General features: G+C 55.2%; 1 protein-coding gene across 4 annotated transcripts in view; it reads left to right on the top strand.

The window, feature by feature from the left end:
- The window catches only part of SUPT6H (SPT6 homolog, histone chaperone and transcription elongation factor), a 35,268-nt gene extending 13,156 nt beyond the window's left edge, over window positions 1–22,112 (top strand). For 3 of the 4 annotated variants that reach the window (XM_038759006.1, XM_038759009.1, XM_038759007.1), the window contains exons 10-37: window positions 559–648; window positions 892–1,034; window positions 1,275–1,426; window positions 1,545–1,643; window positions 1,962–2,091; window positions 2,179–2,329; window positions 2,491–2,645; window positions 2,747–2,942; window positions 3,805–3,944; window positions 4,096–4,219; window positions 4,587–4,663; window positions 4,827–4,962; window positions 6,200–6,337; window positions 6,425–6,592; window positions 7,190–7,317; window positions 8,873–9,080; window positions 9,530–9,677; window positions 10,026–10,168; window positions 11,423–11,563; window positions 12,283–12,478; window positions 13,330–13,568; window positions 15,739–15,852; window positions 16,101–16,225; window positions 16,592–16,704; window positions 16,806–16,883; window positions 16,974–17,140; window positions 20,769–20,959; window positions 21,073–21,259. In XM_038759006.1, the coding sequence (XP_038614934.1) occupies window positions 559–648; window positions 892–1,034; window positions 1,275–1,426; window positions 1,545–1,643; window positions 1,962–2,091; window positions 2,179–2,329; window positions 2,491–2,645; window positions 2,747–2,942; window positions 3,805–3,944; window positions 4,096–4,219; window positions 4,587–4,663; window positions 4,827–4,962; window positions 6,200–6,337; window positions 6,425–6,592; window positions 7,190–7,317; window positions 8,873–9,080; window positions 9,530–9,677; window positions 10,026–10,168; window positions 11,423–11,563; window positions 12,283–12,478; window positions 13,330–13,568; window positions 15,739–15,852; window positions 16,101–16,225; window positions 16,592–16,704; window positions 16,806–16,883; window positions 16,974–17,140; window positions 20,769–20,959; window positions 21,073–21,259 (4,077 nt within the window). Of the gene's footprint in view, window positions 1–558; window positions 649–891; window positions 1,035–1,274; window positions 1,427–1,544; window positions 1,644–1,961; window positions 2,092–2,178; window positions 2,330–2,490; window positions 2,646–2,746; window positions 2,943–3,804; window positions 3,945–4,095; window positions 4,220–4,586; window positions 4,664–4,826; window positions 4,963–6,199; window positions 6,338–6,424; window positions 6,593–7,189; window positions 7,318–8,872; window positions 9,081–9,529; window positions 9,678–10,025; window positions 10,169–11,422; window positions 11,564–12,282; window positions 12,479–13,329; window positions 13,569–15,738; window positions 15,853–16,100; window positions 16,226–16,591; window positions 16,705–16,805; window positions 16,884–16,973; window positions 17,141–20,768; window positions 20,960–21,072 lie in introns of all 4 variants that reach the window. The other variant, XM_038759008.1, reaches the window with a different exon arrangement.

Raw genomic sequence — 22,112 nt, forward strand, 5'->3', positions numbered from 1 at the left:
CTAAACTCGGGCTCCTCTTGCTCTCCCTCCTTCTCCTTCTCCTCCTCTCAAGGGATTAGCAGCTGCACTTCAGCCCTGGGCGCCTTTCACTCTCTCCAAGCTCTGCGTGGAACAAACCTATGGGTCATCCCAGAATATTCCCAGCTACCCGGGCTTTGCCACGCGTTCGAGTCTGCTCGCTCGTGGACGGCGGAGGACGTGGATCCTTGAAAGAGCGGGTCGCTGCCATGCGCCCAGAGGAGCCGAAGCAACAGGGACCCCCACCGAAGCTTGGCCCCTGGGCCCACTGGGAGCTCCTTCCCTCCCTGCCCCTGCATGAGCTTAGGGGACCAAGCCGGGGAAGAAGCCATGAAGGCCGAACCATTGGAGATCCGGGTTCTAACCCATCTGTCAGGCCTCGGTTTCCCCACCTGTTGAAGGTGGAGAACTTCACCCCATACTGAGAATTTCCAGCTACTGGGGATTCCTGCCTCTTCCCCTCCACCGTCCAAGGGAGCCTCCCTTTCCCTCTCCTTTTATGAGGACGGGATGAAAGCACGGTTTCCTTTGCCTCCCCAGGTGCCCTTCATCGCTTTCTACAGGAAGGAATACGTGGAGCCAGAGCTGCACATCAATGACCTGTGGCGGGTTTGGCAGTGGGATGAGAAGGTGAGAAGAGGCTCCCGTCCACCCGTTCTCCCTCCCTCCACCCTGATGCTGCTGTTTTCTAACCCGGCAGAGCTGAGGATGTCAGCCCCGGGGATGTACGCGGGCTGCCCCCTCTCTCCTCCGGGCAAACCGGATTCTGCTTCCCGCGGGCGGGCTCGGATGCCGGGCAGCCTGCCTAGATGTCCGTCTCTGGGATGCCCCGGCGGGATATGACCTTTTGACTCCCCTCTCCGCCCTTCCCAGTGGACTCAGCTGAAGATCCGCAAGCAGAACCTGACCCGGCTGTTTGAGAAGATGCAGGCCTACCAGTACGAGCAGATCTCTGCCGACCCTGACAAGCCCCTGGCTGATGGCATCCGGGCTCTGGATACCACGGACCTGGAAAGGTACTTGGCCCAGCAGCTGGGGTCCGAGCCTGCCGTCTCCCGGGGCCCTGCGGAGAAGAGGGGATCCGAGGCAGATGTGCCGTTTCGGGAATCCCGCTGGGCCCCACCACCTGGCCGAAGTTCCGTCTTTGGTGGTTCGGCAGGCGGGATCCTTCCCCTCTGGTGTCGCCGTCCCCTTCCCACCATGCTCCATCCCCTCTAATAACCACTCCCCCGATTGTGGGTCTCCCCCCCATCCAGGCTGAAGGACGTGCAATCCATGGATGAGCTGAAAGACGTCTACAACCACTTCCTGCTCTACTACGGGCGCGACATCCCCAAGATGCAGAACGCGTCCAAGGCCAGCCGCAAGAAGCTGAAGCGCATCCGGGAGGAGGGTGACGAGGAGGAAGGTGAGGCCCCCGGGGCACCTCAGGCTGCTGAGTGGCCCGGATGAAGCGGGGGGAGGTAGGGGCCCGCCCCAGGAGGGAGGGAAGGAAGGTCGCTTCACCAAGCGTCCCGCCGCCACAGGGGAAGGTGAGGAGGTGGAAGACGAAGAGCAGAAGGGCCCAGAGCTGAAGCAGGCCTCCCGCCGGGACATGTATACCATCTGCCAGGGTGCCGGTCTAGGTAAGACCCCGCACGGGCCCGAGAGGGACTCCCCCCGAGGCCCAAATACCCAACCCCTCGCTGGCCCCGAAAGAGGCGAGCTCCTTCCCAAATACCCAACCCTTCGCTGGCCCCGAAAGAGGCGAGCTCCTTCCCAAATACCCAACCCCTCACTGGCCCCGAAAGAGGCGAGCTCCTTCCGTTTGGCACGGGTTGGGGGTGATGGGCCGTCCTTCCCCGGTCGGGCTGAAATGGCTGGAGGTGTCGGCCACCGGGAGGGGAGCTTCGGTGGATTCTGGGGGCCGCGTCGCCCGGCCCTCACCCGTCCTCCTGTCCCAGATGGCCTGGCCAAGAAGTTCGGGCTCACCCCCGAGCAGTTCGGAGAAAACCTCCGCGACAGCTACCAGCGGCACGAGACGGAGCAGTTCCCCGCCGAGCCCCTGGAGCTGGCCAAAGACTACGTGTGCGGGTGAGGCTGCGGGGGCGGGCGCGGGCAGCGTCCCTCGGCGCCCGGGGAGCCGGGGCTCACGCCTTCTCTTCGCCGCTCTGCCCACAGCCAGTTCCCCACCCCAGAGGCCGTGCTGGAGGGGGCCCGCTACATGGTGGCCCTGCAGATCGCCCGGGAGCCCCTCGTCCGCCAGGTCCTGAGACAGACGTTCCAGGAGAGGGCCAAGGTCAACATCGCTCCCACCAAAAAGGGCAAGAAGGTGAGCAGGGAGCAGGCTCGGCGCGAAACTCCCGCTGGCCGCTCCGTCCCGAAGCCGCGTGGCCCCGGAAACCTGGGAAGGGAGGCCCCGGGGTCGGGTGGGGGATCTCCGAGGTGACGCTGGCGGTCCTCCGCGCTAACGGCCCCCCGCTTGGGGCGTAGGATGTGGACGAAGCCCACTACGCCTACTCCTTCAAGTACCTCAAAAACAAGCCCGTGAAGGAGCTGCGCGACGACCAGTTCTTGAAGACCTGCCTGGCCGAGGACGAGGGGCTGCTCACCGTCGACATCAGCATCGACATGAAGGGAGTGGAAGGGTGAGGCCGGGGAGCGGTCAGGGGGCAGGGCCCCCGGGGGCCACCGGCGGGCCCGCTCACCCCCCCAGCCCCTTGCCCTCCTCCCGCTGCCGCCCCTCCAGGTACGGCAGCGACCAGACGTACTTCGAGGAGATCAAGCAGTTCTACTACCGGGACGAGTTCAGCCACCAGGTGCAGGAGTGGAACCGCCAGCGCACCATGGCCATCGAGCGGGCCCTGCAGCAGTTCCTCTACGTGCAGATGGCCAAGGAGCTGAAGAACAAGCTGCTCATGGAGGCCAAAGAGTACGTCATCAAGGTGAGAGCCCTGCGGAATCCCCCCCGGTTCCCCGGGACGGGAGGCGGGGCGGCGCGGCGGCTCCGGGCGGGCCAGTCCTCACCAAGCCGTGCGCACGCATACGCGATCGGCCGACCGATCGAGTTTATTGAATGCTTGGGAGGGTACGGCGCAGCAGTCCGACCCATTCCTTGCCCACAACGAGCTTAAAGTCTAGAAAGGGGAGAGAGACCTTAATATAAACGCACCACGGATGTGCTGTGGGGCTGTGGTGGGGGCGCGGGGTAGTGCGAGCGCTTAGTACAGTGCTGGGCACACAGTTAAGCGTTCAATAAATACGATTGAATGAATAAAGGGAGCAAGCCGGGGGTGCAGAAGGGACTGGGAGAAAAGAAAATGACAGCTTAGTCCAGGGAAGGCCTCTTGGAGGAGATGTGCCTTCCGTAAGGCTTTGAAGGGGGGGAGAGTGATTCCCTGTTGGATATGGGCAGGTCACTTTGCTTCCCTGTGCCTCAGTTCCTTCATCTGTAAAATGGGGATTAAGACTGTGAGCCCCCCCGTGGGACAGCCTGATCACCTTGTAACCTCCCCAGCGCTTAGAACAGTGCTTTGCATATAGTAGGCGCTGAATAAATACCATCGCTATTATTACATGAAGAGGAAGGGAGTTCCAAGGCCAGAGGTGGGATGTGAGCGAGAGGGAGGTCAGCAGTGAGAGAGAGACACACACCCCCGCACAAACACTCTCTTGCTGTCCCTCCCTCTCTCTTTCTCTTGCTGTGTGGAGCTCAGCCCCGCTTTCTCCAGCTCCCTGTCTGGTGCCCAGAGGAGCGCAGTAACTGTGCCCCGCATCTGACGGTCGTGCCCACTCTTCCTTTCGCAGGCGTGCAGCCGCAAGCTGTACAACTGGCTGAAGGTGGCTCCTTACAGGCCCGATCAGCAGGTGGAGGAAGATGATGACTTTCTGGAAGAGAACCAAGGGAAGGGCATCCGGGTGCTGGGCATCGCCTTCTCTTCGGCCAGGTACTCCCACCCTCAGCCTTCCCTCCTCCTCCCCACTCGGCGCCCTGCCTTCAGACCGGAATTCCCGGCTCCCTCCCCTTCCGGAGGGCGGGCTTGGGATGCCCCCCGACCTGCACGACCTCGCTCGATTCGGCTCCCTTCCGTCCGGCAGGGATCACCCCGTGTTCTGTGCCCTGGTCAACGGCGAGGGCGAGGTGACAGAGACAGACTTCCTGCGCCTGCCGTACTTCACCAAGCGCAGGACAGCGTGGAGGGAGGAGGAGCGGGAAAAGAAGGTGAGCGGGGAGGGAGGGAGGGCCGGAGAGGGCTTGGTCAGACGGGCGGCGGAGGAGGGAAAGCGAAGACGTTCGGGTGGCAGTGCGGGAGGTTGCGTCCCGAAGAGGTGAGGCCCTGGAGCCCCTGAAGGGCCACACTGTCTGCCAGGCTAAGGGCTGAGGTGGTGTGATTCAGACCCTAATGGGAGGAGCGGTTTCGGTGGGGTGACAAATACCCTGAGGTCACCCAGGGTGGAGCCCGCCGTCTGTCCCCGCAGCCGATTCCCAGCTCAGTTTCCCTGGTCCGGCTCCGCCACTTCCCCTAGGATAAGGAGGGGCGGAGGCTGGAAACGGACCCTTCAGCCCCGGCCTTCTCTTCTTCCCTCAGAACCAGGACATCGAAACCCTGAGGAAATTCCTCCTGAACAAGAAGCCTCACGTGGTGACAATCGCCGGGGAGAACAGGTAGAGACGAGGAGGGGTCCGGGACCGCCTTTTGCATCCTCACTAATTCCTCCTGGGCTCCCCCGTCCGCATCCGCAGAGGCCGGCGGTGGGAGGACGCTGTTCGTCCGGGGAATCGGCCGGGCGGGGATCCCAGAGAGGACCTGGCCCCTCTGTGCCCCCAGGGACGCGCAGATGATGATCGAGGACGTGAAGCGGATTGTGCACGAGCTGGAGCAGGGCCAGCAGCTTTCGTCCATCGGAGTGGAAATGGTGGACAACGAGCTGGCCATCCTGTACATGAACAGCAAGAAGTCGGAGGTAGCCCCACTCCGTGCCCCAAGCGGACGGCTGCATCGGAGAAATTGTCCAAGGGCGAGGAGGCTCGTGGCCTGAGGGAGCTTCCCCTCCTCACCTGCCCTATCCCGGGATAGGGACTCTGTCCCACCCGACTAGCCCGTGGTCTACCCCGGTGCTTTGTACAGTGCCTGGCTTACCAAACCAAATGCCATCTGCCCCCAGAGAACATTCATTCATTCAGCCAGTCGTATTTATTGAGCGCTTCCTGTGTGCAGAGCACTGTACGAAGCGCTTGGGAAGTACAAGTCGGCAACATACAGAGACGGTCCCTACCCAACAGCGGGCTCCCAGTCTAGAAGGGGGAGACAGGGAACAAAACAAAAACACAGTTATGATGATGATTATTATTACTACATCCCACCACATACTCTGTAGTGGGCAAGAGGAATAGACTCTAAGGCTCCCAGACTGAGCCCCCTTTTTCCTCTCCCCCTCCCCATCCCCCCACCCTACCTCCTTCCCCTCCCCACAGCACCTGTGTATATGTTTGTGCAGATTTATTACTCTATTTCACCTGGACATATTTACTATTCTATTTATTTTGCTAATGATGTGCAGCTAGCTTTTATTCTATTTATTCTGACAACTCGACACCCATCCACACGTTTTGTTTTGTTGTGTGTGTCCCCCTTCTAGACCATGAGCCCGTTGTTGGGTAGGGACTGTCTCTATGTAATAATAATAATAATAATCATGGCATTTATTGAGCACTTACTATGTGCAAAGCACTGTTCTAAGCGCTGGGGAGGTTACAAGGTGATCAGGTTGCCCCATGGGGGGCTCACAGTCTTAATCCCCATTTTCCAGATGAGGTAACTGAGGCTCAGAGAAGTGAAATGACTTGCCCAAAGTCACACAGCTGACAATTGGCGGAGCCGGGATTTGAACCCATGACCTCTGACTCCAAATCCTCTTCTTTCCACTGAGCCACGCTGCTTCTCTATATGTTGCCAACTTGTACTTCCCAAGCGCTTAGTACGGTGCTGTGCACACAGTAAGCGCTCAATAAATACGATTGAATGATTGTGCGAGCTCTGAGAGTTGGGTTTCTCAGCTCTTGGACCTCCCCAGATTAGGAGAGGAGGAGTTGGAGCCATTGGAATGGCAGGAGGAGGAGAAAGCAGAATCCGGGAGGAACCTTGGGGCGGGGTGGGGGGGTCCCACATCTGGCGCTTCAGCCGAGGTCTGCCCCTTCCAGGCGGAGTTCCGGGATTACCCTCCCGTCCTGCGCCAAGCAGTCTCCCTGGCCCGCCGGATTCAGGACCCCCTGATCGAATTCGCCCAGGTGTGCAGCTCCGACGAGGACATCCTGTGTCTCAAGTTCCACCCCTTGCAGGTAGCGGAGCGAGGCCGGCCGGATCGGGGAGGAGGGGGCCGGGGGCGGGTGGCGCAGACCCCTGAGCGGGGCCTCGGGGTTCGGCAGGAGCACGTGGTGAAAGAGGAGCTCCTCAACGCCCTGTACTGCGAGTTCATCAACCGGGTCAATGAGGTCGGCGTGGACGTCAACCGCGCCATCGCCCACCCCTACAGCCAGGCCCTGATCCAGTACGTCTGTGGCCTGGGGCCTCGTAAAGGAACCCACTTGCTCAAGGTAACGCAGCCCTCGCGCTTCACCACTGTCACGCCAACCATCTCACCGTACCCCGGTCTCATCGCTGACCTACTTAACTGCCTCTGGCCTGGCACGCCCTCCCTCCTCACATCCGGCAGACAGTGACTCTCCCCATCTTCAAAGTCTTAATGGAGGCCCACCTCCTTTAAGAAGCCTTCCCTAACTAAGCCCTCCTTTCCTCTTCCCGCACTCCCTTCTGCGTCGCCCTGACTTGCTCTTTTCATTCACCCCCACTCCCGGCCCCACAGGACTTCGGTCCGTATCTGTAACTTTATTTATTAACACCCGTTTCACGCTCTAGATCGTAAGCTTGCCGTGGGCAGGGAACGTGTCTGTTGTATTGTACTCTCCCAAGCGCTTAATATAAGGCTCTGCCCAGAACAATCGGCTGGCAGGCTGAAAGTAGGACTCTCCCAATGGACCCAAAAATATTCTGGCCAGCGGCCCGAGTGTAGCCTCCTGCCGCCCTGGCTTGGGTGGCTTTGCCACCCGGCCTCTCCTGAGCGCGCTCTTGCTTGCTGCCAGCCGAGATTTTCGGAGAGACGCCGTCTGACCCCAGGCCCCTTCTCCCTCCAGATCCTCAAGCAGAACAACACGCGGCTGGAGAACCGGACCCAGCTGGTCACCATGTGTCACATGGGCCCCAAGGTCTTCATCAACTGCGCCGGTTTCATTAAGATCGACACGGCTTCCCTGGGCGACAGGTGGGTATCCGGGGGGCCCGGGGTTGAGGCGGGTGGATGACTCGACGACAGTTCCCGTAAGCTCCTCCCTCGTGCGGGGGTAGCGGTGGCCGTCCTTCGTAGCAGCAGCCGGCGTCGTTTAGATCAGTTGTCATCCAAAAGGGGTTAGATGTAACAGGTCCCTGCTGTGATTTGTCTTGGCTCAAACGCGTTCCTGGCAGTTTCAGTGGGAACCAAAGAGCTAGCCGACATTGGATTTGCCCTCAGGATTTCCCCGGCTTCCCCCTTTATTCTTCCCTACAAGGCCGTACCAGACTGGGTTCCCTAAGGTGGGATCCCACGCACCCCGAATTAGTGCTCTGCACACAGTAAGCGCTCAATAAATACGATTGAGTGAGTGAATGAATGAATGGACACCTGTCCACATGTTTTGTTTTGTTGTCCGTCTCCCCCTTCTAGACTGAGAGCCCGTTTGTGGGTAGGGACCATCACTATATGTCGCCGACTTGTACTTCCCAAGCGCTTAGTACCGTGCTCTGCACACAGTAAGCGCTCAATAAATGCGATTGAAGGAATGAAATTGTTTTCTCTCTGTGAGAGAGAAAGGTGTAAGAAGATGCTCAAAACAAGTGGGAGTAGGGTTTCGATTTCTAGGCCGTAAACTCGTTGTGGGCAGGGAAAAAGTGTCTGCTAATTCGATTGAATGAATGAAATTGCTTTCTCTCTGTAAGAGGGAAAGAAAGGTGTAAGAAGATGCTCAAAACAAGTGGGAGTAGGTTTTCAGTTTCTAGGCCGTAAACTTGTGGGCAGGGAAAAAGTGTCTGCTAATTCTGTTGCATTTGCCCAGTTGCTTAGCACAGTGCTCTGCACATAGTAAGCGCTCAATAAATATGTATATATGTACATATTACTCTATTTTACTTGTGCATATTTATTCTATTTTATTTTGTTAGTATGTTTTGTTTTGTTGTCTGTCTCCCCCTTCTAGACTGTGAGCCCGCAGTTGGGTAGGGACCGTCTCTCTATGTTGCCAACTTGTACTTCCCAAGCGCTTAGTACAGTGCTCTGCACACAGTAAGTGCTCAATAAATACGATTGAATGAATGAATGAATGGGACCCATCCCTTGGGTGGGGAACTTCAGGCAGCCAGCTGGCTTCTGGCCACAGACAGTCCTAATCCTCTGACCTCCATTTCCGGGCTGGCTCAGGTTCGCCCACGCGGCTGAAGTTGGTCCACCCCTACCCACTGCAGATCCCAGGTGAAGCAAGAAAAGGGACAAGCCCATCACCTGCCGTGTCGTCCATTACATCAGCTCAGGGGTTGACGTGGTCAGGTTCTCTAACTAGGCACTCGGAGGCAGGGAAGTTGACAGGAAAAAGGAAAGGCCTGGTCCTTGGGGAGCGGGAGTTGAGGGAGGTGAACCTCCGGCGGTGATAAAGCAAATCCGGTGATGCCCATGAGATTCCGAGTCCACAGCCACGGAAAGGGTTCGTCGAAGAGCTCTCAGGAGGCTTGAGAAGCAGGAAGGAGTCCTCCCACCCTCCCTAATGCATACCGCCCTCCGCCCTCCTCAGCACGGACTCCTACATCGAGGTGTTGGACGGCTCCCGCGTCCACCCCGAGACTTACGAATGGGCCCGGAAGATGGCCGTGGACGCCCTGGAGTACGACGAGTCGGCGGAGGACGCCAACCCGGCAGGGGCCTTGGAAGAGATCCTCGAGAACCCCGAGCGGCTGAAGGACCTCGACCTCGATGCTTTTGCGGAAGAGCTGGAGAGGCAGGTGGGTGCCGAGGACCCCGCGTAGGGCGTTCCCCGGACGGGCGGCCCGGGTAACCTCCGCCGGCGTACGGGTTAATAGAATGTCTTGCAAATAAGAAAACTTCCCTTCTAGACTGAGAGTTGGCACATACTAAGCACAAAAAAAACCAAAAACCACCTCCCACAGCCACCCCCTGGCAAATCCCTTAAGCGCCGAGTACGGTGCTCCGCACACAGTAAGCGCTCAATAAATACGATTGAGTGAGATCCCTTAATGGACCATTAGGCCACAGCAGGGAGGAAGAGGAGGGGTAGGAGAATACGGACGATGCATTGGCCAGATGACCGGGATAATCCCCGACTGGGACAGCCGGTCTCTGGGGGAGGGAATTGTCTGCAGAGAAAATCCCTCTTCCTTCACACTCAGCCCGGCCTGTTTTGGCCCTGAGCGAGCGGCGTCTTCCCCAACAGGGCTACGGCGACAAGCACATCACCCTGTATGACATCCGGGCCGAGCTGAGCTGTCGGTACAAGGACCTGCGGACGGCCTACCGCTCTCCCAACACCGAGGAAGTCTTCAACATGCTGACCAAAGAGACTCCAGAAACCTTCTACATCGGTAGGCCCCGGCCGGCGGGGCGTTGGGGAGTCCCGTCGGGAGGCTGCCCTGCCCTGTGGCAACTTGGGAGACGTCCATTCCCCCGAGGCTCCCTCGGGGCGGCGGGGAGAGGGAGAGGGAGCACTATAAAACGGACTTGGAATGGGCTTCCGAGTGTGGACGGAGCCCTGGGGCTCGGGGGACCCAGGTTTAAGATCCGGACCGGTCTCGTGGAAACGGAATTCCGTTTAGAGTGGGAATCGACGGCGTTAGTCGAGCCCCCCTGGGGTGTAGAGGTGATGGATTGGAAAGGGAGGAGCTACCGGCCGGCACTGGCTCAGCGCCTCACCCCCAGGCCCTCTCCTCCAGGAAAGCTGATCATCTGCAACGTGACGGGCATCGCTCACCGGAGACCGCAGGGCGAGAGCTACGACCAGGCGATCCGCAACGACGAGACGGGCCTGTGGCAGTGCCCCTTCTGTCAGCAGGACAACTTCCCGGAACTGAGCGAGGTCCGTGGCAGGTTTGAAACACTCGAGCAAGCGGGGAGCCGGGGCCCGGTGGGCTTTCGCGCCCGCCCGGCCCAAGCCCCAGTTGTCCCTCTGCCACTGAGGAGGCCAGTCCGTGGGTGCGGAGCACTGTACCACGCGCTTGGGAGAGTACCCAGCGCTTAGAACAGTGCATTGCACATAGTAAGCACTTAATAAATGCCATCATTGTTATTATTATTATTACACTATAGCAATAAACACATTCCCTACCCACAGTGAGTTTAGAATGAGTAGAGTTTCACCAACAGGGACTGGGCGTGTGGGAAGCTTCCTTGCCCTGGAGTCCTGTCACATAGAGAAGCAGTGTGGCTCCGTTTGAAGAGCGCAGGCTTGGGAATCAGAGGTCACGGGTTCTAATCCCGGCTCCGCCACTTAGCGGCTGTGTGACTTTGGGCAAGTCACTTTACTTCTCTTTTAGACTGTGAGCCCACTGTTGGGTAGGGACTGTCTCTATATGTTGCCAACTTGGACTTCCCAAGCACTTAGTACAGTGCTCTGCACACAGTAAGTGCTTAATAAATACGATTGATTCTCTGTGCCTCAGTTCCCTCATCTGGAAAATGGGGATTAAGACCATGAGCCCCATGTGGGACAACCTGATTACCTTGTATCTCCCCCCAGTGCATAGAACGGTGCTTGGCGCATAGTAAGCGCTTAACAAATACCAAAATTATTATTATTATTATGGAGAGGGTAGCAAAGCTGAAGGAGGATAAAGCGAGTGAGAAGGCTGAGGAAACAGCGTGTCTGCTGCGTGACCTCAGGAAAGTCACTTCACTTCGACGTGCCTCAGTTGCCCCATCTGTAAAATGGGGATTGGGACTCGTGAGCCCCCAGTGGGACGGGGACTGTGTCCAACCCGCTTTGTTTGTTTTCACCCCCGCGCGTAGTACAGTGGCTGGCACGTAGTACGTGCCTGACAGGTACCACAGTTACTATTATCTTAACCGCCGTCAAGCCTGTTAGCTGTTGAAGTGGCAGTTGAGCCCCTGGGCTGGTGGCCAGAGACGATAATTAGGCCCTGGGGTGGATGGCCATTGAGAGCGGTTGTGGCTGGATCCCGGGGACCCCCCCCTCCCCAGGGAGCCCAGCCGTTGGGGTGCCTCCTCCTCACCCCTAGACCAGCACATTGGTCTTCCGATTATCTCTCTCCCCTCCACCCCCCAAGAGCGAACTCTGCCCGAACTCTCCCCTTCTCCCCCCTCCGCCCCTCAGGTCTGGAACCACTTCGACAGCGGCTCGTGCCCCGGCCAGGCCATCGGCGTCAAGACCCGGTTGGACAACGGCGTCACCGGCTTCATCCCCACCAAGTTCCTTAGTGACAAAGTGGTGAAGCGGCCCGAGGAGCGGGTGAAGGTGAGAGGGGCAGGAGACCCCGCAGCTTGGCCGTTGGCGGGCTCGCCCCGGGGCAGGGGGCAGCCCTCGGCTGGCCGCCGAAGGCCGGCAGCCGCCCTCCAACCGAAGGGATTGTCTGGCTCCGGTTTGAGGCCGAGGCCGCCGCGGGGGGCTGTGCCATCTGACGTGTCCCCCGGCCTTGAAGTCGGTGCCTCCGCGGCCTTGCTGCCCGCCCTGGGTCTGTGCCCAGCGGCCCCGCTCTCCACGATGGGAACAGCCTGTGCCGGCCAGGGGGACCTCCCCAGGGCAGGGCTTCCCGCCAGCTGAGAGGAGCCAGCCGGGCGAGGCATCCTAATGAGACCTGCTGGCTCTTTTGTGGGCTGCCCTCTCTCATTCACGGAGCCTCTTGGCGGGTAACTCTTGCCTGTCCCCTTCCGGCTCTCTCTCCATTCCCCGCGCTGCCTGACACAAACACAAACACACCCTCTCTCTTTCTCTCTCGCTTTCTCTCACACTCTCTCCCGCTCCCTCCCTCCCTTCACACCCTTGGCAAAAAGCAGCCACACAGGGTCAAAATTGCTACCTGGCCCAATTCCCGCTTCTCCTGAGAATTGGCATTCTGCCCTAGGTGGAGCCAAGACTTTTTTCCCAGCCCCCAGCGGGATGACCCCGCCACGAGAGCAAAGGAGTTGTCGGTGGGGGCTGACCTGCCCCCCTCCGTGCCCTCTCCCCCCGTCCAGGTGGGGATGACCGTTCACTGCCGCATCATGAAGATTGACATCGAGAAGTTCAGCGCCGACCTGACGTGCCGCACGTCGGACCTCATGGACAAGAACAACGAGTGGAAGCTGCCCAAGGACACGTACTACGACTTTGACGCCGAGGCGGCCGACCACAAGCTAGAGGAGGACATGAAGAGGAAACAGCAGCGCACAAGTGAGTCTTGGCCCGCACGGCGCCCTGGGGAGGCCGGCCCCAAGCATGCCGTGGGCCTCGGGAATGGTCAGCAGACCCCGGTTTTCCTTCCCGGCTCGTAATTCCCGCGGCACACGTCTCGGGAGGGGCTGTTGCGGCCCAAAGACCCGTTTCCCCTGGTTCGTGCCCCAAAAGTGGCATCTCCGTGTACAGTGACTGCCCGTTGCCCCTGGCCCCGCTGGCTTCCTTTCGTTCATTCAATCGTATTTATTGGGGCGCTTCCTGTGTGCAGAGCACTGTACTAAGCGCTTGGCAAGGACAAGTCGGCAACATATAGAGACAGTCCCTACCCAACAATGGGCTCACAGTCTAGAAGCGGGGGGACAGACAACAAAACAAAACCTGTGGATGGGTGTCAAGTCGTCAGAGCAAATAGAATTAAAGCTAAATGTACATCATTAACAAAAAGAATAGTAAATGTGTACAAGTAATCTGTATAAACACATATAGAGATTACATATATCTACACATACGCATATATACGCCTATATATACACATATCATCATCTTCAATTGTATTTATTGAGTGCTTACTATGTGCAGAGCACTGTACTAAGTGCTTGGGAAGTCCAAGTTGGCAACATATAGAGACAGTCCCTACCCAGCATTGGGCTCACAGTCTAAAAGGGGGAGACAGAACAAAACCAAACATACTAACAAAATAAAATAAATAGAATAGATATGTACAAGTACGATTGATTGATTGATTGATATACAGGTGCTCTGGGGAGGGAAAGGAGGTAGGGCGGGGGGGATGGGGAGGAGGAGAGGAAAAGGGGGGCTGAGTCTGGGACCACCCCTCCCCTCCACAGCGTACATCAAACGAGTGATCGCGCACCCGTCCTTCCACAATATCAACTTCAAGCAAGCGGAGAAGATGATGGAGACGATGGATCAGGGCGACGTGGTCATCCGGCCTAGCAGCAAGGGCGAGAACCACCTGACTGTCACTTGGAAGGTCAACGACGGCATCTACCAGCACGTAGACGTGCGGGAGGAGGGTAAAGAGAACGCCTTCAGTTTGGGGGCCACTTTGTGGATCAACAGTGAGGTGAGGTTTGGGCCTGAACCCCTTCCCAAAAACCCCCTCTAACCCCCTCCAACCTTCACCCCAGTGTTCCCTGTCTCCCCCTTCTAGACTGTGAGCCCACTGTTGGGTAGGGACCGTCTCTATATATTGCCAACTTGGACTTCCCAAGCGCTTAGTACAGTGCTCTGCACACAGTAAGCGCTCAGTAAATACGATTGAGTGAATGAATGAATGTTGCCCTGCGGCCAGGAGCCCGTCCCTCTCCCCGCCGTCACCTGTGGCTCCGAGTGAGGGACTTAGCACAGTGCTCTGCACGCAGTAAGCGCTCAGGGAATATGATTCATTCATTGTCATATTTATTGAGCGCTTACTGTGTGCAGTGCACCATACTAAGCACTTGGGAAGTACAAGTTGGCAACATGTAGAGACGGTCCCTACCCAACAGCGGGCTCACAGTCTAGAAGGGGGAGACAGACGACAAAACAAAACATATTAACAAAGTAAAATAAACAGAATAGGTATGTACAGGTAAAATAAATGGAGTAATAAATACGTACAAACATATATTCATATATACAGGTGCTATTCTCCCTGAACTCGATAATTCAGAAGGCACCATTTCTTAGGACATTCATTCATTCACTCAATCGAATTTATTGAGCGCTTACTGTGTGCAGAGCACTGTACTAAGCGCTTGGATTGATTGATGATTCCCCGGAAGACCAGAATGGGGCTCAGTAGTGATATTTACAAAGTGCTTCCTGTATGCAGGGCGCTGTAGGAACCACTTCGAAAAGTTGGTAGGCATGGCCTTGCCCACGAGAAGCCTCCAGTCCACCCTGGTTGGGGCAGGGTTGTAGGATGGGGTTCTTGATTGGAGGGAAACTAATCAGTGAGAAGCAGCGTGGCTCCGTGGAAAGAGCCTGGGCTTGGGAGTCAGAGGTCACGGGTTCAAATCCTGGCTCTGCCAGTTGTCAGCTGTGTGACTTTGGGCAAGTCACTTCACTTCTCTGGGCCTCAGTTACCTCATCTGTAAAATGGGGATTAAGACTGTGAGCCACACTGCAAGCTGGGACAACCTGATAACGTTGTAACCTCCCCAGCGCTTAGAACAGTGCTTTGCACATAGTAAGTGCTTAATAAATGCCATTATTATTATTAGAACAGTGCCTTGCACATAGTAAGCGCTTAATAAATGCCATCAGTATTATTATTACTATTATTAATCACCAAGCTTGGAAATCGCTTATGGGTTGGCGCGAGGCGGCCTCCCTCCCACTTGCAGAAATCGCTTCTCCCCCTTCTAGACTGTGAGCCCGCTGTTGGGTAGGGACCGTCTCTATATAATAATAATAATGATGGCATTTATTAAGCGCTTACTATGTGCAAAGCACTGTTCTAAGCGCTGGGGAGTTTACAAGGTGATCAGGTTGTCCCACGGGGGGCTCAAAGTCTTAATTGCCATTTTACAGATGAGGGAACTGAGGAGTGAAGTGACTTGCCCAAAGCCACACAGCTGACAATTGGCAGAGCTGGGATTTGAACCCATGACCTCCGACTCCAAATCCCGGGCTCTTTCCACTGAGCCACGCTGCTTCTCTATATGTTGCCATCTTGTCTTTCCCAAGTGCTTAGTACAGTGCTCTGCACACGGTAAGTGCTCAGTAAGTACGATTGAATGAATCAATCAATCAATCGTATTTATTGGGCAAGTCACTTCACTTCTCTGGGCCTCAGTTACCTCCTCTGTAAAATGGGGATTAAGACCGTGAGCCCCACGTGGGACAACCTGATCACCTTGTAAATTCCCTAGCGCTTAGTACAGTGCTTTGCACATAGTAAGCGCTTAATAAATGCCATCATTATTATTATTATTATTGAGCACTTGAATGAATGAATGAATGAATGAATGAGTTGGGGGTTAACACCTACATGGTGCTCTCTTCCACCCCAGCTCTGGGCAGAGCTGTCAATCATCCTGCCGCCCTGCCATCTCCCCCGCCTGATTTCTGGCTCCCCCTCCCGCTTCCCCTTACAGTCCTCTAGCCCGGAAGCTCGGGGACGTGGACGGGGAATGTGTCTCTTTATTGTTACATTGTACCTTCCCAAGCGCTTAGTACAGTGCTCCAGGTCCAGGAAGCGCTCAGCAAACTGGGTTGACGGACGCGGAGCCTCCCGTTTCCCCCTCCAGGAATTCGAGGACCTGGATGAGATCGTGGCCCGCTACGTCCAGCCGATGGCATCCTTTGCCCGGGACCTGCTGAACCACAAGTATTACCAGGAGTGCAGCGGCGGCGACCGCAAGGTGAGAGGAGCGCCGGAGCGGCTGTTGGGCCCAGTTCCCCGCCCTCCTGGCCCAGAAGGTATCTTGGGAGGCCAACTTAATTCTGAGGTAGCCTCAGGGGTACAGTTCGGTACCCCTGGAGTTGGAGCCCATCCCCCTAGGTCCGAAATCGAGCAGGGAAATGAGCATCCCGGGACAGCCCCAGGCCCACAAGGGACTTTATCCCAAACGGGCACCAAGCCTTTTTCCTCTCTCCCTCCCGGCCCCAGAAACTCGAGGAGCTGCTTATCAAAACCAAAAAGGAGAAGCCAACTTTCATCCCCTACTTCGTCTGTGCCTGCAAGGAGCTGCCCGGCAAGTTTCTGCTGGGCTACCAACCCCGAGGCAAACCCAGGTAGGCCAAAGCCCCCGGGGAGAGGGCGGTCGGGCGGGTTGGCCGGAGCAGGAAGCTCCCAGAAAACCAGGAGGCCCCAGCGGACGGGGAGTTTCGGAGTTCCTTCTCCCTGCCGTGTGTCCTCAAAGGGGATCCCACTCCCTTCGAAGGGAATTTACGGAGTATCTTTCCTGGCGCTGTTGGCCAAGAGCCGAAGGCTTGGTGGGGAAGATGGGTGCGGCCACTGCCGGGCCACCTGTGGTCCCCGAGCCTCAGGCGCTGCCCTGCATCGGCGTGCCCGGGTTTGGGAGCCACACCAGGCGGTCCGTCGGGCGCCAGCCCCGGCCCGAGGAGATTGACGCGAGGCGGCCTCCCTCCCGCTTGCAGAATCGAGTACGTGACCGTGACCCCCGAGGGATTCCGCTACCGCGGCCAAGTCTTCCCGACCGTGAACGGACTCTTCAGGTGGTTCAAAGACCATTACCAGGAACCCGTGCCAGGTGACTGTGGGGCGCGGAGTCTCACCGGGCCCCGCCCCCACCCTTGGGTGCCTTGAGGCGGGGGCTCGGCAAGCTCACCGGCAACCCTCCCCTTTCCACAGGCATCACCCCCAGCAGCAGCAGCCGGACCCGCACGCCCGCCTCCATCAACGCCACCCCTGCCAACATCAACCTGGCGGGTGAGTTACCCCCGCGGGGTGCGCCCGGCCCGGCCGCTGGACCCCCGGCTCGCCGTCCCCGTCCCCTCACCCTCTCTGTTTCTCTCGCAGATCTGACCCGGGCGGTGAACGCCCTCCCGCAGAACATGACTTCCCAGATGTTCAGTGCCATCGCCGCCGTGACCGGCCAGGGGCAGAACCCCAATGCCACCCCAGCCCAGTGGGCCTCCAGCCAGTACGGCTACGGGGGCAGCGGGGGCGGCAGCAGCGCTTACCACGTGAGTGGCGGGCAGGGAAGAGACGGGCGGCGACTGGGGCGTTTGGGGGGGTGGCTCCTCTCAATCAATCAATCGTATTTATTGAGCGCTTACTATGGGCAGAGCACTGGACTAAGCGCTTGGGAAGTCCAAGTTGGCAACATAGAGAGACGGTCCCTACCCAACAGCGGGCTCACAGTCCTCTGAACCAAATTGGGCCCCTGCTGAAAGGTGGTCATTGGCCTCGGACATATCTAGAGAAGCGGCGTGGCTCAGTGGCAAGAGCCCGGGCTTGGGAGTCGAGAGGTCATGGGTTCAAATCCCAGCCCCGCCACTTACCAGCTGGGCGACTTTGGGCAAGTCGCTTCACTTCTCTGGGCCTCAGTCCCCTCACCTGGACAATGGGGGGTTAAGATCGTGAGCCCCACGTGGGACAACCTGGTGACCTTGTATCTCCCCCAGCGCTCAGAACAGTGCTTGGCACATAGTAAGCGCTTAACAAATACCATCATTATTATTATTATTTATATTTGTATCCAGCTTCATTTCTATTTACTTTCTAACTTAATTTCTATTTATTTCTAGTTTTATTTCTATGTATTTTCTAGCATTATTTCTATTTATTTTCCAGCTTTACGTCTGTTTGTTCTGATGACTTGGCACCTGTCCCCATGTTTTGTTTTATTTCTACTTATTTATTGGTTTATTTATCTATTTATTTTATTTCTATTTATTTCTAGTTTAATTTCTATGTATTTTCTAGCTTTATTTCTGTTCATTTTCCATCTTTACTTCTGTTTATTTTGATGACTCGACACCTGTCCTCATGTTTTGTTTTATTTCTTATTTATTTATTTTTCTATTTATTTATTTTATTTCTATTTCTAGTTTTAATTCTATGTATTTTCTAGCTTTATTTCTACTTATTTTCCAGCTTTACTTCTGTTTATTCTGATGACTTGACACCTGTCCCCATGTTTTGTTTTATTTCTACTTATTTATTGATTTATTTATCTATTTATTTTATTTCTATTTCTAGCTTTATTTCTATTTATTTCTAGTTTTAGTTCTGTGTATTTTCTAGCTTTGTTTCTATTCATTTTCCAGCTTTACTTCTGTTTACTCTGATGACTTGACACCTGTCCCCATGTTTTGTTTTATTTCTACTTATTTATTGATTTATCTATTTATTTATTTTATCTCTATTTCTAGCTTTATTTCTATTTATTTCTAGTTTTATTTCTCTGTATTTTCTAGCTTTGTTTCTATTCATTTTCCAGCTTTACTTCTGTTTATTCTGATGACTTGACACCTGTCCCCATGTTTTGTTTTATTTCTACTTATTTATTGATTTATCTATTTATTTATTTTATTTCCATTTCTAGCTTTATTTCTATTTATTTCTAGTTTTATTTCTATGTATTTTCTAGCTTTATTTCTATGTATTTTCCAGCTTTACTTCTGTTTATTCTGATGACTTGACACCTGTCCCCATGTTTTTATTTCTACTTATTTATTTATTTATCTGTTTATTTTATTTCTATTTCTAGCTTTATTTCTATTTATTTCTAGTTTTATTTCTATGTATTTTCTAGCTTTATTTCTATTTATTTTCCAGCTTTACTTCTGTTTATTCTGATGACTTGACACCTGGCCACATGTTTTGTTTTATTCCTATTTATTTATTTATCTGTTTATTTTTATTTCTAGCTTTCTGTTTATTTTCTACCTTTATTTCTATTTATTTTCTAGCTTTATTTCTATTTATATCTAGCTTTATTTCAAGTTTTATTTCTATTTATTTTTTAGCTTTATTTCTGTTTATTTTCCAGCTTTACTTCTGTTTATTCTGATGACACCTGTCCCCATGTTTTGTTTTATTTCTATTTATTTATTTATATGTTTATTTATTTTATTTCTATTTCTAGCTTTATTTCTATTTTCTAGCTTTATTTCTATTGATATCTAGGTTTATTTCTATTTTCTAGCTTTATTTCTGTTTATTTTCCAGCTTCTGTTTATTCTGATGACTTGACACCTGTCCCCATGTTTTGTTTTATTTCTATTTGTTTATTTATTTAATTTTTTTATTATTTCTACTTTTAGCTTTATTTCTGTTTATTTTCTAGCTTTATTTCTATTCATATCTAGCTTTATTTCTATTTATTTTCTAGCTTTGTTTCTATTTACTTCTAGTTTTATTTCTGTGTATTTTCTAGTTTTATTGCTATTTATTTTCTAGCTTTATTTCTACTTATTTCTAGTTTTATTTCTGTGTATTTTCTAGTTTTATTGCTATTTATTTTCTAGCTTTATTTCTACTTATTTCTAGTTTTATTTCTATGTATTTTCTAGCTCTATTCCTATTCATCTTCTAGCTTCTGTTTATTTTCCAGCTTTACTTCTGTTTATTCTGATGACACCGTCCACATGTTTTGTTTCGTTGTCCGTCTCCCCCTTCTAGACTGTGAGCCCGCTGTTGGGTAGGGACCGTCTCTCTATGTTGCTGACTTGTCCTTCCCAAGCGCTTAGTACAGTGCTCTGCACACAGTAAGCGCTCAATAAATACGATGGAATGAATGAATCGTCAGGGCCCACAGTGTGCCCGGGCTCCCTCCTCGACCCCAGGGCTCCGGGCTCCACAGCACATTCATTCATTCAGTCGTATTTATTGAGCGCTTCCTGTGTGCAGAGCACTGTGCTAAGTGCTTGGGCTCCGGGCTCCACAGCACATTTATTCATTCATTCAGTCGTATTTATTGAGTGCTTACTGTGTGCAGAGCACTGTGCCAAGCACTTGGGCTCTGGGCTCTACAGCACATTCATTCATTCAGTCGTTTTTATTGAGCGCTTACTGTGTGCAGAGCACTGTGCTAAGCGCTTGGGCTCCAAGCTCCACAGCACATTTATTCATTCATTCAGTCGTATTTATTGAGCGCTTCCTGTGTGCAGAGCACTGTGCTAAGCGCTTGGGCTCTGGGCTCCACAGCACATTCATTCATTGTTATATTTATTGAGCGCTTCCTGTGTGCAGAGCACTGTACCAAGCGCTTGGGCTCCGGGCTCCACAGCACATGCATTCAATCGTATTTATTGAGCGCTTCCTGTGTGCAGAGCACTGTGCTAAGCGCTTGGGCTCCGGGCTTCACAGCACATTCATTCGTTCATCCCAGCTCTGCCAATTGTCAGCTGTGTGACTTTGGGCAAGTCACTTAACTTCTCCGGGCCTCAGTTTCCTCATCTGTAAAATGGGGATTAAGACTGTGAGCCCCCTGTGGGACAACTTTATCACCTTGTAACCTCCCCAGCGCTTCGAACAGTGCTTTGCACATAGTAAGCGCTTAATAAATGCCATTATTATTATTATTATTATTCATTAAGTTGTATTTACTGAGCGCTTACTGTGTGCAGAGCTCTGTGCCAAGCGCTTGGGCTCCGGGCTCCACAGCACATTCATTCAATCGTATTTATTGAGCGCTTCCTGTGTGCAGAGCACTGTACTAAGCGCTTGGGAATCCAAGCTGGCAACATATAGGGACGGTCCGTACCCAACAGTGGGCTCCCACTTGTCAGGACACACAGAGAAATGAACTTGGCGGTGCGGCGTGGGCCCGCCGGCCGTCCTCAGCGGCTCCCCTCCCCACGACAGGTGTTCACGACGCCGGCCCAGCAGCCCGTGGCCACCCCGCTGATGACGCCCAGCTACTCCTTCACGACGCCCAGCCAGCCCATCACCACCCCGCAGTACCACCAGCTCCAGGCCAACACCACGCCCCAGTCCACCCAGTCGCAGCCCCAGCCCCAGCCGTCCTCCAGCTCCAGAAACCGGCAGCAGCCAAAGTGAGTAGCGGGGGGCGGAGGCGAGGTTGGCCGGCGCCGGCGGGAGGTCCCCGGCCCGTTCCCTCCGGGGCCGGGGGGTCACCCTGTGACCCGGCCGCCCTCGCCCTCGCCAGGTCCAGCAGCCACACGGGCATCGACTGGGGGAAGATGGCCGAGCAGTGGCTGCAAGAAAAGGAAGCGGAGCGGCGGAAACAGAAGCAGCGGCTGACCCCCCGGCCCTCTCCGAGCCCCATGATCGAGAGCACCCCCATGTCCACGGCCGGCGACGCCACGCCGCTCCTCGATGAGATGGACCGATAGAGAACCGGCGCCCGGGACTCTGGCCGCCGCCGCCGCCGCGCGGGCGAGAAGAGACGGTCCCCCGGGGGCTCCTCACGGACGGGGCCGGCCCGGGGAACCCGAACGTGCGCCGCCCGCGGTCCCGCCCCCGCCCCCCCAGCCCCGTAGCCTGGGAGCCGGGGACCAGGCCGAGGGACGGATGGAATGGGCACTTTCTGGGCGCCTGCCCGGGCTGGGCGGGCTCCGGTTCCGCGGTGCCCTTCCTCGGAGTCCACGAGCTCAGAGGCCCGGACGTCCCCACCCGCTCCACCCGGGATGCTATTTATTCAGTTTGGAGAAGATTTAAAAAAAAAAAAAAAAAAAAAGGCAATGGCCCGGGCCACCGCGACGGGGGCCGGCGGCAGCAGCAGGCCCCGGAATCGGCGCCGATGGCGGGAGTCGTGGGGCAGCGCGGGCCCCTCCTTCCCTCCCTCCCAACTTTCCTCTCCCTCTGTCGGCGCCGCCCGGCCCACCCCCTTTCCTCAGCGGCGCCATCGCTCGTGCTCTGTCGGGTGAATAAACAGTATTTGTACAGAGCTCACACCAAGGCTCCAGGCCGTCCCCCTGCATCTGTACCGGCAACGACCGGCGGCTCTTCGGTGACTCTGCCGCCCTCGAGGGCCGGCCCCATAGAGCCAACTGGTTTCAGGTGCCCCAGAGGATGGCACGGTGGCAGGGACACTCTCTTGCTCAGCCCTGCCTGCCTCACTCACAGGACCAGGGGCACCCTGGACTGGCCCGGTGGGACAAGGGAGCTGAATCTCGTCGGGCCGCGCACCCTGGTGCTGAGGCGGGGGGGCTTTGTCCCACTTGTGTCTCTGTCTCCCTCTTCCCC

This window comes from Tachyglossus aculeatus, chromosome 17, assembly GCF_015852505.1.
Source record: "Tachyglossus aculeatus isolate mTacAcu1 chromosome 17, mTacAcu1.pri, whole genome shotgun sequence".
Lineage (NCBI taxonomy): Eukaryota > Metazoa > Chordata > Mammalia > Monotremata > Tachyglossidae > Tachyglossus > Tachyglossus aculeatus.